At 42.8% G+C, this 18,719-nt stretch overlaps 2 protein-coding genes across 5 annotated transcripts in view; one reads left to right on the forward strand and one right to left on the reverse strand.

Moving 5' to 3' along the window:
* The first annotated feature begins 1,546 nt into the window (after nt 1-1,546).
* LOC118400517 (transketolase-like) overlaps nt 1,547-18,719 on the forward strand; it is a 36,728-nt gene continuing 19,555 nt past the window's right edge. For 2 of the 4 annotated variants that reach the window (XR_008074541.1, XM_052473816.1), the window contains exons 1-8: nt 1,547-1,818; nt 4,001-4,118; nt 8,103-8,215; nt 10,972-11,085; nt 12,040-12,231; nt 12,432-12,550; nt 13,379-13,575; nt 16,405-16,569. Coding sequence is in view for 3 of the 4 variants with exons in the window: in XM_052473816.1 (XP_052329776.1) it covers nt 1,712-1,818; nt 4,001-4,118; nt 8,103-8,215; nt 10,972-11,085; nt 12,040-12,231; nt 12,432-12,550; nt 13,379-13,575; nt 16,405-16,569 (1,125 nt within the window). In the remaining variant the exon portion in view is untranslated. Of the gene's footprint in view, nt 1,819-4,000; nt 4,119-8,102; nt 8,217-10,971; nt 11,086-12,039; nt 12,232-12,431; nt 12,551-13,378; nt 13,576-16,404; nt 16,570-18,719 lie in introns of all 4 variants that reach the window. The other 2 variants (XM_052473817.1, XM_052473818.1) reach the window with 2 other exon arrangements.
* LOC127910360 (uncharacterized) overlaps nt 8,883-18,719 on the reverse strand; it is a 295,811-nt gene continuing 285,974 nt past the window's right edge. The window contains exon 2 of the mRNA XM_052473823.1: nt 8,883-9,753. Coding sequence (XP_052329783.1) covers nt 9,207-9,753 — 547 coding nt within the window. The 3' untranslated portion in view covers nt 8,883-9,206. The remainder of the gene's footprint in view (nt 9,754-18,719) is intronic.

Consider the following 18,719-nt stretch of genomic DNA (forward strand, 5'->3'; position numbering starts at 1 on the left):
CACCCCTAACACAACCCTCCTTCTAACACACACCCCTAACACAACCCTCCTAACACACACCCCTAACACAACCCTCCTTCTAACACACACCCCTAACACAACCCTCCTAACACACACCCCTAACACAACCCTCCTTCTAACACACACCCCTAACACAACCCTCCTTCTAACACACACCCCTAACACAACCCTCCTTCTAACACACCTCTAGCACAACCCTCCTAACACACACCCCTAACACAACCCTCCTTCTAACACACCTCGAACACAACCCTCCTAACACACACCCCTAGCACAACCCTCCTTCTAACACACAGCCCTAACACAACCCTCCTCCTAACACACACCCCTAACACAACCCTCCTCCTAACACACACCCCTAACACAACCCTCCTTTTAACACACACCCCTAACACAACCCTCCTTCTAACACACCTCGAACACAACCCTCCTAACACACACCCCTAGCACAACCCTCCTTCTAACACACACCCCTAACACAACCCTCCTTCTAACACACCTCGAACACAACCCTCCTAACACACACCTCTAGCACAACCCTCCTAACACACACCCCTAACACAACCCTCCTTCTAACACACCTTGAACACAACCCTCCTAACACACACCCCTAGCACAACCCTCCTTCTAACACACAGCCCTAACACAACCCTCCTTCTAACACACACCCCTAACACAACCCTCCTTCTAACACACCTTGAACACAACCCTCCTAACACACACCCCTAGCACAACCCTCCTTCTAACACACAGCCCTAACACAACCCTCCTTCTAACACACCTCGAACACAACCCTCCTAACACACACCCCTAACACAACCCTCCTTCTAACACACAGCCCTAACACAACCCTCCTTCTAACACACACCCCTAACACAACCCTCCTTCTAACACACCTTGAACACAACCCTCCTAACACACACCCCTAGCACAACCCTCCTTCTAACACACAGCCCTAACACAACCCTCCTTCTAACACACCCCTAACACAACCCTCCTAACACACAGCCCTAACACAACCCTCCTTCTAACACACAGCCCTAACACAACCCTCCTTCTAACACACCTCGAACACAAACCTCCTAACACACACCCCTAGCACAACCCTCCTTCTAACACACAGCCCTAACACAACCCTTCTAACACACACCCCTAACACAACCCTCCTTCTAATACACACCCCTAACACAACCCTCCTTCTAACACACCCCTAACACAACCCTCCTAACACACACCCCTAACACAACCCTCCTTCTAATACACACCCCTAACACAACCCTTCTAACACACACCCCTAACACAACCCTTCCTTGCATACTCATGCATGCACCCTGTCCTCTTTCTCCTCCTTCTTCTGTGTGTGTGTGTGTGTGTGTGTGTGTGTGTGTGTGTGTGTGTGTGTGTGTGTGTGTGTGTGTGTGTGTGTGTGTGTGTGTGTGTGTGTGTGTGTGTGTGTGTGTGTGTGTGTGTGTGTGTGTGTGTGTGTGTGTGTGTGTGTGTGTGTGTGTGTGTACTCTCACTCGGGATAAATCCTGCCTCTCCACCTTTCTATCCCTCTTCTCTTTGCCACTCACACACACAAGCAGGGCTCCCGCAGCCAAACCTCACTCACATACAAATACACACACAGCCCAGCCTCTGTGCAGTCTAGTCCACATTGGTTATTTTGGTGCTTTGACATTTTGCATTCATGGAGGACTACCACAAACCCGACCAGCAGACAGTGCAGGCGCTCAGGAACATCGCCAACCGCCTCCGAATCAACTGCATCAAGGCTACCACCGCAACGGGCAGCGGGTAAGACCCAGACACAGACACACACACACACACACAAAAAAAATACACACACACAGATTACACAGTCGTAAATCTAGGAAAGAGTGTATAAAGATTCATTCATACACACAGGTGCACACATAAACACATGAAAACATAATAACACGCACACACAAAACACACACAGTCTCGTTTTGCTAACCTTGTGGGTACACACATTTGATTCCCTTTCAAATTCCTATTTCCCCTAACCCTAACTCCAAAACCTAACCTTAACCCCAAAACCTAACCTATAATCCTTAACCCTAATTCGAATCCGAACACTAATTCTAACCCCCCCCCCTAGAAATAGCATTTTCCTTGTGGGGACTTGCAAAATGTACCCAGTTGGTCAAATTTGTCCTTGTTTACTATACTAGTGGGGACTTCTGGGTAGACAGGTCTACACACACACACATGAAATGCAAAGTGAAGCGCATGTTCTCTCTTTGTTGTTTGAGCTATGGAGAAGGAATGGATGAAACAGAAACAGGATGTATGATATGAGTCATTCGAGGAGATAGTTCTGACACTTAATCTGCTTAATATCTTTAAATTGCAGAAAACTGTGTACTTATACACATTATTTATTTATGTCTATTGAACAAGATAGATTATGGCCATTGTGGCTAAATTTTTTTGTTATTAGAAATGTTCTATTGTGAACAAAATCGGGAAATTATATTGCGTCTTCATCTGTCTAACCGTGCGAGTAAGTGATGGAGGAGCGCATCGGAGTTTGTTAGCACAGGACAAAGCGCATGGTGATCTGGGATGTTGTTCAGTATTCATAATACATATTCAGCAATTAATCTTATTGTGTGAACACCCACTTGAAGTGCATCATTATAGCTAAATAAATAAGCATCCTGTGTGCGAACAAGTGGACAAAACGGAATTTAATTTAGATTTTTGTGGGGGAAATCACAAATCTATTTGAGTAAGCTATCAATCACTATATATTGCACATACACAAACTACTGCATTCATTAATTCCATTGTGGCTCCATCCTTCGACCGTAGCCTATCCATGAATAGTCCAAGAGCGCACACAGCCTAGACAATATAAGCAACCGCCATGCAGTTGATGATTGAGAGAAAACCCCTCTACGCATTTCGTTCCCGGGGAAAGTCAAGTGTGCTTTTTTGGTTGAGCTTGGCTACTTGCCAGCATTCTTGAGTTTTGTTGAGTTTTTAGAGCATCTGGTCGGTACATTTAGTTTTACGCAGTTCTTTACACATTATTTAAAGAGCATCTATTCCTTCAACAGAAGATTTTTAGATTATGCCTCAGTGGTTATGTTAAGTATTTCGCTGGCTGGAGATGGAAGGTAACCGTTATATGCCCGGTGATAAATGTGACTTCAAATGGCGCCCTCTGACTGATCGTCTGACTCTGTGCGCACAGAAGCCAAAATGGTCCCCATCTCTCCCCAGACTCCGGTTAGTCTCATCGTAGCAGGGATAGGTCTGTGTTGTGACCGTGACCTGAACTGGCACTTTGCAAGGGGCGGGTTTACCCCTCTGATGTTGACGTCACTGTAATTGGGATAAAGAGAGAGCAGGCTGCTGAGGGGAGAACGGCTCATAATAATGGCCATAACAGAGGAAATGGAATGCCATCATGATGTATTTGATACCATTGCACTGTTAATGCTCCAGTTATTACCATGAGCCCCTACTCCTTAATTAAGGTGCCACCAAACCTCCTGTGAGAGAGAGCCAATAGGGCATCTCGGTTTGAGCATGGCCCCCTCATGGGTATTTTGGATAGACTAGTACACTCTAAATAGTGTTACCCATCCTTCCCCATTGTGCCCTAAGATTTCATTGGCAAGCTCAGACTTTAGACTGTGTCACTTCGAATCCAGTTGGAGGCTCTGTGTCAATTCTGAATGTTTATGAGTTTGTAAAGTGGTCTGTCTGTTCTTAGTGTGTGTGTGTGTGAGTGAGTGAGTGAGTGAGTGAGTGAGTGAGTGAGTGAGTGAGTGAGTGAGTGAGTGAGTGAGTGAGTGAGTGAGGGAGGGAGTGAGTGAGTGAGGGAGGGAGTGAGAGAGAGAGAATCAGAGAGAGAGAAAATCAGAGATAGAAACAGTCTGTGTCCAACTTGTTTGAACCTGTCTGTAACCTCCCTCCCTGCTCCTATATACCCTTGGTCTCCCAGACACCCTACATCATGCTGCAGCGTGGCAGAAATCATGTCTGTCCTGTTCTTCAACACAATGAAGTACCGCACAGAGGACCCCAAGAACATCAACAATGACCGCTTCATCCTCTCTAAGGTGAGACACCGTAGATGAACAAAGTTCTATTGAATTTGTATTGAATTAAAGTTTTACATTTTATTTAATTGATTTGACCATCAGCCACTATTTTGGTCATAATGGTAATAATGGTCAACATCTGCTTCTTTATGGCTGTATTGTGGCTTGTAATAGATTTTTCATACATATTACAGTTGGTCTGCAATTGTCATAGGCATATGTATGATTATAGGCATATGAATGATTATAGACATATGTATGATTATAGACATATGTATGATTATAGGCATATGTATGATTATAGGCATATGTATGATTATAGGCATATGTATGATTATAGGCATATGTATGATTATAGATATATGTATGATTATAGACATATGTATGATTATAGACATATGTATGATTATAGACATATGTATGATTATAGACATATGTATGATTATAGGCATATGTATGATTATAGGCATATGTATGATTATAGACATATGTATGATTATAGGCATATGTATGATTATAGACATATGTATGATTATAGACATATGTATGATTATAGGCATATGTATGATTATAGGCATATGTATGATTATAGGCATATGTATGATTATAGACATATGTATGATTATAGACATATGTATGATTATAGACATATGTATGATTATAGGCATATGTATGATTATAGACATATGTATGATTATAGACATATGTATGATTATAGGCATATGTATGATTATAGGCATATGTATGATTATAGACATATGTATGATTATAGGCATATGTATGATTATAGACATATGTATGATTATAGGCATATGTATGATTATAGGCATATGTATGATTATAGACATATGTATGATTATAGGCATATGTATGATTATAGGCATATGTATGATTATAGGCATATGTATGATTATAGGATATGTATGATTATAGGCATATGTATGATTATAGGCATATGTATGATTATAGACATATGTATGATTATAGGCATATGTATGATTATAGGCATATGTATGATTATAGGCATATGTATGATTATAGGCATATGTATGATTATAGGCATATGTATGATTATAGACATATGTATGATTATAGGCATATGTATGATTATAGGATTATAGACATATGTATGATTATAGGCATATGTATGATTATAGGCATATGTATGATTATAGGCATATGTATGATTATAGACATATGTATGATTATAGATTATAGGCATATGTATGATTATAGGCATATGTATGATTATAGTATGTATGATTATAGGCATATGTATGATTATAGACATATGTATGATTATAGACATATGTATGATTATAGGCATATGTATGATTATAGACATATGTATGATTATAGACATATGTATGATTATAGGTATATGTATGATTATAGGCATATGTATGATTATAGGCATATGTATGATTATAGATGTATGATTATAGACATATGTATGATTATAGACATATGTATGATTATAGGCATATGTATGATTATAGACATATGTATGATTATAGGCATATGTATGATTATAGGCATATGTATGATTATAGGCATATGTATGATTATAGGCATATGTATGATTATAGACATATGTATGATTATAGACATATGTATGATTATAGACATATGTATGATTATAGACATATGTATGATTATAGACATATGTATGATTATAGACATATGTATGATTATAGACATATGTATGATTATAGACATATGTATGATTATAGGCATATGTATGATTATAGGCATATGTATGATTATAGACATATGTATGATTATAGACATATGTATGATTATAGGCATATGTATGATTATAGACATATGTATGATTATAGACATATGTATGATTATAGACATATGTATGATTATAGGCATATGTATGATTATAGGCATATGTATGATTATAGGCATATGTATGATTATAGGCATATGTATGATTATAGACATATGTATGATTATAGACATATGTATGATTATAGACATATGTATGATTATAGGCATATGTATGATTACAGACATATGTATGATTATAGACATATGTATGATTATAGACATTATAGTATGATTATATGATTATAGACATATGTATGATTATAGGCATATGTATGATTATAGACATTATAGACATATGTATGATTATAGACATATGTATGATTATAGACATATGTATGATTATAGACATATGTATGATTATAGACATATGTATGATTATAGGCATATGTATGATTATAGACATATGTATGATTATAGACATATGTATGATTATAGACATATGTATGATTATAGGCATATGTATGATTATAGACATATGTATGATTATAGACATATGTATGATTATAGGCATATGTATGATTATAGGCATATGTATGATTATAGACATATGTATGATTATAGACATATGTATGATTATAGGCATATGTATGATTATAGACATATGTATGATTATAGACATATGTATGATTATAGACATATGTATGATTATAGACATATGTATGATTATAGGCATATGTATGATTATAGGCATATGTATGATTATAGACATATGTATGATTATAGACATATGTATGATTATAGACATATGTATGATTATAGACATATGTATGATTATAGGCATATGTATGATTATAGGCATATGTATGATTATAGACATATGTATGATTATAGGCATATGTATGATTATAGGCATATGTATGATTATAGACATATGTATGATTATAGACATATGATTATAGACATATGTATGATTATAGACATATGTATGATTATAGACATATGTATGATTATAGACATATGTATGATTATAGGCATATGTATGATTATAGACATATGTATGATTATAGGCATATGTATGATTATAGACATATGTATGATTATAGACATATGTATGATTATAGACATATGTATGATTATAGACATATGTATGATTATAGGCATATGTATGATTATAGACATATGTATGATTATAGGCATATGTATGATTATAGACATATGTATGATTATAGACATATGTATGATTATAGGCATATGTATGATTATAGACATATGTATGATTATAGACATATGTATGATTATAGACATATGTATGATTATAGACATATGTATGATTATAGACATATGTATGATTATAGACATATGTATGATTATAGGCATATGTATGATTATAGACATATGTATGATTATAGGCATATGTATGATTATAGACATATGTATGATTATAGACATATGTATGATTATAGACATATGTATGATTATAGGCATATGTATGATTATAGACATATGTATGATTATAGGCATATGTATGATTATAGACATATGTATGATTATAGACATATGTATGATTATAGACATATGTATGATTATAGACATATGTATGATTATAGGCATATGTATGATTATAGACATATGTATGATTATAGGCATATGTATGATTATAGACATATGTATGATTATAGGCATATGTATGATTATAGACATATGTATGATTATAGACATATGTATGATTATAGGCATATGTATGATTATAGACATATGTATGATTATAGACATATGTATGATTATAGGCATATGTATGATTATAGACATATGTATGATTATAGACATATGTATGATTATAGGCATATGTATGATTATAGGCATATGTATGATTATAGACATATGTATGATTATAGACATATGTATGATTATAGGCATATGTATGATTATAGACATATGTATGATTATAGACATATGTATGATTATAGACATATGTATGATTATAGGCATATGTATGATTACAGACATATGTATGATTATAGACATATGTATGATTATAGACATATGTATGATTATAGGCATATGTATGATTATAGACATATGTATGATTATAGGCCTGGCAAGCAGCAACAGTGTTTACTCTTCTTGGTTATACAGTTATATTGTGGTTGTGTTATAGTGTTATAGGTTTTGTTATAGTATCATATACTAGTACTACAGTAAGATGTCTGTTCCTCTCCTCAGGGTCATGCCGCCCCAGCCCTGTACTCCATGTGGACAGAGACTGGCTTCCTGAAGGAGAGTGAGCTGCTCTCTCTGTGCCAGGTGGAGTCCAACCTGGAGGGACACCCCATACCTGTAAGTGATAACTACTATACATCACCTTTAATAGCTTAGCACTAAATTATGTTTTTTCTCTGTTTTGTATCATATTGTGCAACAGCTGTTGACACTAACATTGTAAAAGTGCCCACAAAAATGATCAGTGTTATTTCCTGATAGTTTCTGGTTGCCAGCTTGCCATGGTGACATCAACATGAGGTAAATTGGTTAATAGACCAATAACAGCTAGTTTTCAGTTTTCCCCTCCCCACTCAGACCACTCATAGAGAGTCCTAGCAAATTATTTTTTGTTTTGAGAAATAGTTTTGATAAAAAGCTATTTAACCATTAAATGTAAATATATTACAGTAAGTTACTTAATTGTTACACAGAAATGTTATTATATTGATATAAAACATCTGCATTGGGCCTTTAATAACCTAAGAGTTAGCCTACACCTCACCTTCAATAGCCTAAGAGTTAGCCTACACCTCACCTTCAATAGCCTAAGAGTTAGCCTACACCTCACCTTCAATAGCCTAAGAGTTAGCCTACACCTCACCTTCAATAGCCTAAGAGTTAGCCTACACCTCACCTTCAATAGCCTAAGAGTTAGCCTACACCTCACCTTCAATAGCCTAAGAGTTAGCCTACACCTCACCTTCAATAGCCTAAGAGTTAGCCTACACCTCACCTTCAATAGCCTAAGAGTTAGCCTACACCTCACCTTCAATAGCCTAAGAGTTAGCCTACACCTCACCTTCAATAGCCTAAGAGTTAGCCTACACCTCACCTTCAATAGCCTAAGAGTTAGCCTACACCTCACCTTCAATAGCCTAAGAGTTAGCCTACACCTCACCTTCAATAGCATTTACATTTACATTTAAGTCATTTAGCAGACGCTCTTATCCAGAGCGACTTACTAATTGGTGCATTCACCTTATGACATCCAGTGGAACAGCCACTTTACAATAGTGCATCTAAATCTTTTAAGGGGGGGGGGGGGTTGAGAAGGACTACTTTATCCTATCCTAGGTATTCCTTAAAGAGGTGGGGTTTCAGGTGTCTCCGGAAGGTGGTGATTGACTCCGCTGTCCTGGCGTCGTGAGGGAGTTTGTTCCACCATTGGGGGGCCAGAGCAGCAAACAGTTTTGACTGGGCTGAGCGGGAACTGTACTTCCTCAGTGGTAGGGAGGCGAGCAGGCCAGAGGTGGATGAACGCAGTGCCCTTGTTTGGATGTAGGGCCTGATCAGAGCCTGGAGGTACTGAGGTGCCGTTCCCCTCACAGCTCCGTAGGCAAGCACCATGGTCTTGTAGCGGATGCGAGCTTCAACTGGAAGCCAGTGGAGAGAGCAGAGGAGCGGGGTGACGTGAGAGAACTTGGGAAGGTTGAACACCAGACGGGCTGCGGCGTTCTGGATGAGTTGTAGGGGTTTAATGGCACAGGCAGGGAGCCCAGCCAACAGCGAGTTGCAGTAATCCAGACGGGAGATGACAAGTGCCTGGATTAGGACCTGCGCCGCTTCCTGTGTGAGGCAGGGTCGTACTCTGCGGATGTTGTAGAGCATGAACCTACAGGAACGGGCCACCGCCTTGATGTTAGTTGAGAACGACAGGGTGTTGTCCAGGATCACACCAAGGTTCTTAGCGCTCTGGGAGGAGGACACAATGGAGTTGTCAACCGTGATGGCGAGATCATGGAACGGGCAGTCCTTCCCGGGAGGAAGAGCAGCTCCGTCTTGCCGAGGTTCAGCTTGAGGTGGTGATCCGTCATCCACACTGATATGTCTGCCAGACATGCAGAGATGCGATTCGCCACCTGGTCATCAGAAGGGGGAAAGGAGAAGATTAATTGTGTGTCGTCTGCATAGCAATGATAGGAGAGACCATGTGAGGTTATGACAGAGCCAAGTGACTTGGTGTATAGCGAGAATAGGAGAGGGCCTAGAACAGAGCCCTGGGGGACACCAGTGGTGAGAGCGTGTGGTGAGGAGACAGATTCCAGACAGAATCCATTCTCGCCACGCCACCTGGTAGGAGCGACCTGTCAGGTAGGACGCAATCCAAGCGTGGGCCGCGCCGGAGATGCCCAACTCGGAGAGGGTGGAGAGGAGGATCTGATGGTTCACAGTATCGAAAGGCAGCCGATAGGTCTAGAAGGATGAGAGCAGAGGAGAGAGAGTTAGCTTTAGCAGTGCGGAGCGCCTCCGTGATACAGAGAAGAGCAGTCTCAGTTGAATGACTAGTATTGAAGCCTAAGAGTTAGCCTACACCTCACCTTTAACAGCCTAACAGTTAGGTCATGTTCTCCTGCTCAGACATTGATGACCATGCCAGATCTTACAACACCTGTATAGGTATTTAACGTATCAGCTAACTATACCATATCATATGTTACAGCAATGTGGTGCCCGACTGCACAGTCGATGATGTGGCACACAAGCATTGGTTGATGCATGCAACGTCTGAGCAGGGGAACGCGACCTTAGACTACTCCTCACCTTTAATAGCCTAACAGTTAACCTACCCATCACCTTTAACAGCCTCAATTAGGACCAGACAGATATGACCACACAACAGCTCTAAAACTGGGTCATATTCCGAAGGACACACAGTAGCAAAAGGTTTTGCAACTGTAAACAACAATCTGTGTTCTTATTGGACAAGTTCAGGTAGTGCCTCACTAAACTTGTCCAATAACTTGTAACTTATAATAATACATCAATGTTTTCCACCTACTGAACACATACCTGCTCTCTATGGTGATAGTAACAGTCCTGTTCCTGTGTATGCGTTGGAGTTTCAGAAGCAGCAGTTTGTGGATGTGGCTACTGGCTCTCTGGGCCAGGGCCTGGGTGTGGCCTGTGGGATGGCCTACACCGGGAAGTACTTCGACAAGTCCAGGTAAGAGTTCACACACACGCACACACTGAATTCTAAAGTGTTAAGCGTGGACTCTAGTTCATATTGTGGTATTAGAGCAGTGATCTCCGACCCTGGTCCTCCAGTACCAACAGAACACAGGTTAGTTATAGCCCTGGACAAACACACCTCATGCAACTCATTGAGGGCTTGATGATTAGTTGACAAGTTGAATGAGGTGTGCTTCTCCAGGGCTACAATACACATGTGTACTGTTGGGGTACTCAAGGAGCAGTGTTGGGAAACACTGCTTTAGAGCATAGTGAGCTTTTTGAAGGTTCTCCATGTGTACAGAGGCTGCATGCTCTGCTATCCCAATTGTTCTGCTCTAATTACCACATCCCTGGCAGACACAACTCTGTTCTTTTTTACCATCCAGAAAGATTCTGTCTCAGAATCTGATTGGATCAGGTTTACATTAGTATTCATCACTCAGTCTATTGTTCAAAACCACACTCACATTCCTCAATCTAATTAAGGTTTGGGTTCAGGTTTTGTCTCGGAATGTGGATCTCCGATATGCAGAATGCTGATATTGCCAACGTCCAAAATGTGCCCTAGATACATTTGTACTGGAGAAGGATGTTGTGTGGACGGTGGTTAAAACTCATAACATAAGCAGATTATCAAACCATTGATTCTGTTCAAAGGTGCCTGTGTGGCTAGAAGCCTCAGTGGACATATGAGGGAACAGAGTAGGTGTAGGTGTGATAGAATGAGAGAGGGGTAAAGGTTACCATCCAGCCCCCTAGTCAGACACACACACACACACACACACACACACACACACACACACACACACACACACACACACACACACACACACACACACACACACACACACACACACACACACACACACACACACACACACACACACACACACACACACACACACACACCTGTCTCACCCACCCATCCCTTTCTCTTCCCCAGCTATCGTGTGTTCTGTCTGATGGGGGATGGGGAGCTGTCTGAGGGGGCAGTGTGGGAGGCCATGTCCTTCGCCTCCTACTACCAGCTGGATAACCTGGTGGCCATCTTGGATATCAACCGTCTGGGCCAGACCGACCCAGCGCCCCTGCAGCACCACGTGGAGAAGTACCAGAAACGCTGTGAGGCCTTCGGGTGAGTGTGTGTGAGTGGGTTTACAGGGAGAGAGTGATCATCTTTGTGAATGTGCTGGGAGAACTAGTCTGTGAATGTGTTAAGGCATATGTCAACATTAGTGGGCATATGTGGAATGTATTGTTTAAGTGTGTATGAGTAGAGAAAGTGTGTTCATGTGTTTCCATATGTGAAATGGGTTCTCTGATGTGTTTCTACAGTTGGCATGCCATCATTGTGGATGGGCACAGTGTTGAGGAGCTGTGTAAGGCTCTGAGCCAGGCTCGCCACCAGCCTACTGCCATCATCGCCAAGACCACCAAGGGCAAGGGCATCCCAGGTACTCTCAGCCTCACATGGCTACTGGTTACATTATATTACTCATACTAGGCCTCTATCTCAGTGATGGGCTATGCTCTATCTCAGTGATGGACTTCCCCTATCTCAGTGATGGGCTACCCTCTATTTCATTACATTTACATTTACATTTAAGTCATTTAGCAGACGTTCTTATCCAGAGCGACTTACAAATTGGTGCATACACCTTATGACATCCAGTGGAACAGCCACTTGCATCTAAATCTTTTTTTTTTGGGGGAGAAGGAGAGAAGGATTACTTACCCTTACTTACCCTATCCTAGGTATTTCAGTGATGGACTTCCCTATCTCAGTGATGGGCTACCCTCTATTTCAGTGATGGACTTCCCCTATCTCAGTGATGGGCTACCCTCTATTTCAGTGATGGACTTCCCCTATCTCAGTGATGGGCTATGCTCTATCTCAGTGATGGACTTCCCCTATCTCAGTGATGGGCTACCCTCTATTTCAGTGATGTACTTCCCCTATCTCAGTGATGGGCTACCCTCTATTTCAGTGATGGACTTCCCCTATCTCAGTGATGGACTTCCCCTATCTCAGTGATGGGCTACCCTCTATTTCAGTGATGGGCTTCCCTCTATCTCAGCATATGCACACACAAGTCACTACTGTATAATGTGTTGCGAAGGACCTTTTACTGACCATGTGACCTGGTTTCAGTACCCGTGTTTTTATTGGTCAGGTCACATGATCAGGAAAAACTCCTGGGCCTATGTATACGTATACAATATAATGTTGAGTATACTGTGTGTATTTTGATGTTGTGTATTCTGCTGTCCACGTTTGCCAGCTGTGGAGGATAAGATGGGCTGGCATGCCAAGCCCCTGCCCAAAGACATGGCTGAGGGAGTTGTGAAGGATCTGCAGGCGCGCATCATGAACAGCAGCAAGCGGCTGTACCCTGCCACGCCCATGGAGGACGCCCCGCCAGTCAGCCTGTGCAACATCCGCATGCCCAGCGCACCCGCCTACAAGCAGGGAGAGAAGGTAACACATAGACACACACCTCACCACAGGAGGACAGGCTAGTAGTCCTCCCCTCAGCAGCCTCCATTGCACCTCACCATTTACAGTACATCTGGGATTGTGCTCTCATCCCAATGACAGAGGTGTCAACATTATTGACTGCACTGACACTTGGGACTCAGCCCATAGTCCCAAACAAGATATCATAAAATAAGCTGTCACAACTGTTATTTATTTATTTATTTTTCATTTCACCTTCATTTAACCAGGTAGGCTAGTTGAGAACAAGTTCTCATTTGCAACTGTGACTTGGCCAAGATAAAGCGTAGCAATTCAACACATACAACAACACAGAGTTACATATGGAATAAACAAAACATAGTCAATAATACAGTAGAAAAAACGAAAACAAAACGAATATATAAAGTGAGTGCAAATGAGGTAGGATAAGGGAGGTAAGGCAATAAATAAGCCATGGTGGCGAAGTAATTACAATGTAGCAATTAAACACTGGAATGGTAGATGTGCAGAAGATGAATGTACAAGTAGAGATACTGGGGTGCAAAGGAGCAAGATAAATAAATAAAACGGATGGCACTGTGATAGACTGCATCCAGTTTGTTGAGTATTGAGTATGTTGGAGGCGAGGATCGGTAGGATGGTCAGTTTTACAAGGGTATGTTTGGCAGAAGTGTTTTAGGGAGCGTTTGACATTACATTACATTTAAGTCATTTAGCAGACGCTCTTATCCAGAGCGACTTACAAATTGGTGTATTCACCTTATGACATCCAGTGGAACAGCCACTTTACAATAATGCATCTAAATCTTTTAAGGGGGGTGAGAAGGATTATTTTATCCTATCCTAGGTATTCCTTAAAGAGGTGGGGTTTCAGGTGTCTCCGGAAGGTGGTGATTGACTCCGCTGTCCTGGCGTCGTGAGGGAGTTTGTTCCACCATTGGGGGCCAGAGCAGCGAACAGTTTTGACTGGGCTGAGCGGGAACTGTACTTCCTCAGTGGTAGGGAGGCGAGCAGGCCAGAGGTGGATGAACGCAGTGCCCTTGTTTGGGTGTAGGGCCTGATCAGAGCCTGGAGGTACTGAGGTGCCGTTCCCCTCACAGCTCCGTAGGCAAGCACCATGGTCTTGTAGCGGATGCGAGCTTCAACTGGAAGCCAGTGGAGAGAGCGGAGGAGCGGGGTGACGTGAGAGAACTTGGGAAGGTTGAACACCAGACGGGCTGCGGCGTTCTGGATGAGTTGTAGGGGTTTAATGGCACAGGCAGGGAGCCCAGCCAACAGCGAGTTGCAGTAATCCAGACGGGAGATGACAAGTGCCTGGATTAGGACCTGCGCCGCTTCCTGTGTGAGGCAGGGTCGTACTCTGCGGATGTTGTAGAGCATGAACCTACAGGAACGGGCCACCGCCTTGATGTTAGTTGAGAACGACAGGGTGTTGTCCAGGATCACGCCAAGGTTCTTAGCGCTCTGGGAGGAGGACACAATGGAGTTGTCAACCGTGATGGCGAGATCATGGAACGGGCAGTCCTTCCCCGGGAGGAAGAGCAGCTCCGTCTTGCCGAGGTTCAGCTTGAGGTGGTGATCCGTCATCCACACTGATATGTCTGCCAGACATGCAGAGATGCGATTCGCCACCTGGTCATCAGAAGGGGGAAAGGAGAAGATTAATTGTGTGTCGTCTGCATAGCAATGATAGGAGAGACCATGTGAGGTTATGACAGAGCCAAGTGACTTGGTGTATAGCGAGAATAGGAGAGGGCCTAGAACAGAGCCCTTTGACAGTGATGAGGGGTGGTCGTTTGGTCACAGACCCATTACGGATGCAGGCAGTGATCACTGAGATCTTGATTGAAAACAGCAGAGGTGTATTTTGAGGGCGAGTTAGTTAGGATTACATATATGAGGGTGCCCGTGTTTACGGATTTGGAGTTGTACCTGGTAGGTTCATTGATAATTTGTATGAGATTGAGGGCATCAAGCTTGGATTGTAGGATGGCCGGGGTGTTAAACATGTCCCAGTTTCGGTCACCTAGTAGCACAAGCTCAGAAGATAGATGGGGGGCAATCAATTCACATATGGTATCGAGGGCACAGCTGGGGGCAGGGGGAGGTCTATAGCAAGTGGCAACAGTGACAGACTTGTTTCTGGAAAGGTGAATTTTTAGAAGTAGCAGCTTGAATTGTTTGGGTACAGACTTGGATAGTAATACAGAACTCTGCAGGCTATCTTTGCAGTAGATTGCAACACCGCCCCCTTTGGCAGTTCTATCTTGGCGGAAAATGTTATAGTTAGCGATGGAGATTTCAAGGTTTATGGTGGTTTTCCTAAGACAGGATTCAGACACGGCTAAGACATCTGGGAGCAGTGAGTAAAACAAACTTAGGGAGTAGGCTTCTAATGTTAACATGCATGAAACCAAGGCTTTTACCAAGGCTTTTACGGTTACAGAAGTCAACAAATAAGAGCACCTGGGGAGTGGGAGTGGAGCTAGGCACTGCAGGACCTAGATTAACCTCCACATCACCAGAGGAACAGAGGAGAAGTAGGATAAGGGTACAGCTAACTGCTATACGAACTGGCTGTCTAGCATGTTCGTAACAGAGAGTAAAAGGAGTAGGTTTCTGGGCACGATAGCATAGATTCAAGGCATAATGTACAGACAAAGGTAACTTTGAGTACTGTCAACTAGAAGGTCGTATAATGATGCATAAATAACAGGCTTATTGACTTGCTTTCTTATATTGCTTTCTTCTTATTACTAATGACTGGTTGATTGATTTATAGATTAGTTGATTGGTTGATTAATTGATTGAATGGTTGTCTTTCTACAGGTTTCCACCAGGAAAGCATATGGCATGGCCCTGGCTAAACTGGGTCGTTACAACGAGCGCGTGGTGGTCCTGGACGGAGACACCAACAACATCACCTACTCAGAGATCTTCAAGAACGAACATCCCAACCGCTTTGTGGAGTGTTACATCGCTCAACAGAACATGGTAGGAAATGAAACCCTCTTGAGTTGTTCCTGGTCACAGGTGATGTGGTCAGGGACAGATGAAACCGATTGGAACTAAGTATGAACACTCTATAAACACAGCCACTTTCTCTAAAGTCTCTTTCTCTAACTTTCTCTAACCTCACCAAGCTTTTAAAAGATGATCTGTCCTCCAAATAAATATTTTTGTAAAATATTAAATAAGAATCGTAGAAATGTCCTCAGATTAAAATAAGAAATACAATTGCAGCAGCATTTTGTGGCTCAGTTTAGCTCTCCTCTCTCCTCTACTTACGTCTCTCTCTCTGATGCTTAACAGAATGCCCTCTCCCCAGACCTGGGTTTGAACAGAATGCCCTGTCCCCAGACCTGGGTTTGAACAGAATGCCCTGTCCCCAGACCTGGGTTTGAACAGAATGCCCTGTCCCCAGACCTGGGTTTGAACAGAATGCCCTGTCCCCAGACCTGGGTTTGAACAGAATGCTCTGACCCCAGACCTGGGTTTGAACAGAATGCCCTCTCCCCAGACCTGGGTTTGAACAGAATGCCCTGTCCCCAGACCTGGGTTTGAACAGAATGCCCTGTCCCCAGACCTGGGTTTGAACAGAATGCCCTGTCCCCAGACCTGGGTTTGAACAGAATGCCCTGACCCCAGACCTGGGTTTGAACAGAATGCCCTCTCCCCAGACCTGGGTTTGAACAGAATGCCCTGTCCCCAGACCTGGGTTTGAACAGAATGCTCTGACCCCAGACCTGGGTTTGAACAGAATGCCCTCTCCCCAGACCTGGGTTTGAACAGAATGCCCTGTCCCCAGACCTGGGTTTGAACAGAATGCCCTGTCCCCAGACCTGGGTTTGAACAGAATGCTCTGACCCCAGACCTGGGTTTGAACAGAATGCCCTGACCCCAGACCTGGGTTTGAACAGAATGCCCTGTCCCCAGACCTGGGTTTGAACAGAATGCTCTGACCCCAGACCTGGGTTTGAACAGAATGCCCTCTCCCCAGACCTGGGTTTGAACAGAATGCCCTGTCCCCAGACCTGGGTTTGAACAGAATGCCCTGTCCCCAGACCTGGGTTTGAACAGAATGCCTGACCCCAGACCTGGGTTTGAACAGAATGCCCTGACCCCAGACCTGGGTTTGAACAGAATGCCCTGACCCCAGACCTGGGTTTGAACAGAATGCCCTCTCCCCAGACCTGGGTTTGAACAGAATGCCCTCTCCCCAGGCCTGGGTTTGAACAGAATGCCCTGTCCCCAGACCTGGGTTTGAACAGAATGCCCTGTCCCCAGACCTGGGTTTGAACAGAATGCCCTGACCCCAGACCTGGGTTTGAACAGAATGCCCTGTCCCCAGACCTGGGTTTGAACAGAATGCCCTGACCCCAGACCTGGGTTTGAACAGAATGCCCTCTCCCCAGACCTGGGTTTGAACAGAATGCCCTCTCCCCAGACCTGGGTTTGAACAGAATGCCCTGTCCCCAGACCTGGGTTTGAACAGAATGCCCTGACCCCAGACCTGGGTTTGAACAGAATGCCCTGTCCCCAGACCTGGGTTTGAACAGAATGCCCTGTCCCCAGACCTGGGTTTGAACAGAATGCCCTGTCCCCAGACCTGGGTTTGAACAGAATGCCCTGTCCCCAGACCTGGGTTTGAACAGAATGCCCTGACCCCAGACCTGGGTTTGAACAGAATGCCCTGTCTCCAGACCTGGGTTTGAACAGAATGCCCTGACCCCAGACCTGGGTTTGAACAGAATGCCCTGACCCCAGACCTGGGTTTGAACAGAATGCTCTGACCCCAGACCTGGGTTTGAACAGAATTCCCTGACCCCAGACCTGGGTTTGAACAGAATGCCCTGACCCCAGACCTGGGTTTGAACAGAATGCCCTGTCCCCAGACCCGAGTTTGAATATTATTTTAAATCTTTTAGATCCTTTGAGCATTTGCTCTAGCCTGGTTGAGGTCGGAGATATGTGGGCTTTTTAGACTTCTCTTCACTGTCCTTTCTCATGAAATACCCTTTTTCTTAAGGTATAATTGCCTGAATCAAAAAATGTTCTCTCTCTGTGTTACTGAGGCTGGTATGATGAATAATGCATGTAGGTCCATCCATAATGTAACACTGGGACTGTAGAGAGAGGCAGAG

The sequence above is a fragment of the Oncorhynchus keta genome, chromosome 21 (assembly GCF_023373465.1).
Source record: "Oncorhynchus keta strain PuntledgeMale-10-30-2019 chromosome 21, Oket_V2, whole genome shotgun sequence".
Classification (NCBI taxonomy): Eukaryota; Metazoa; Chordata; class Actinopteri; order Salmoniformes; family Salmonidae; genus Oncorhynchus; species Oncorhynchus keta.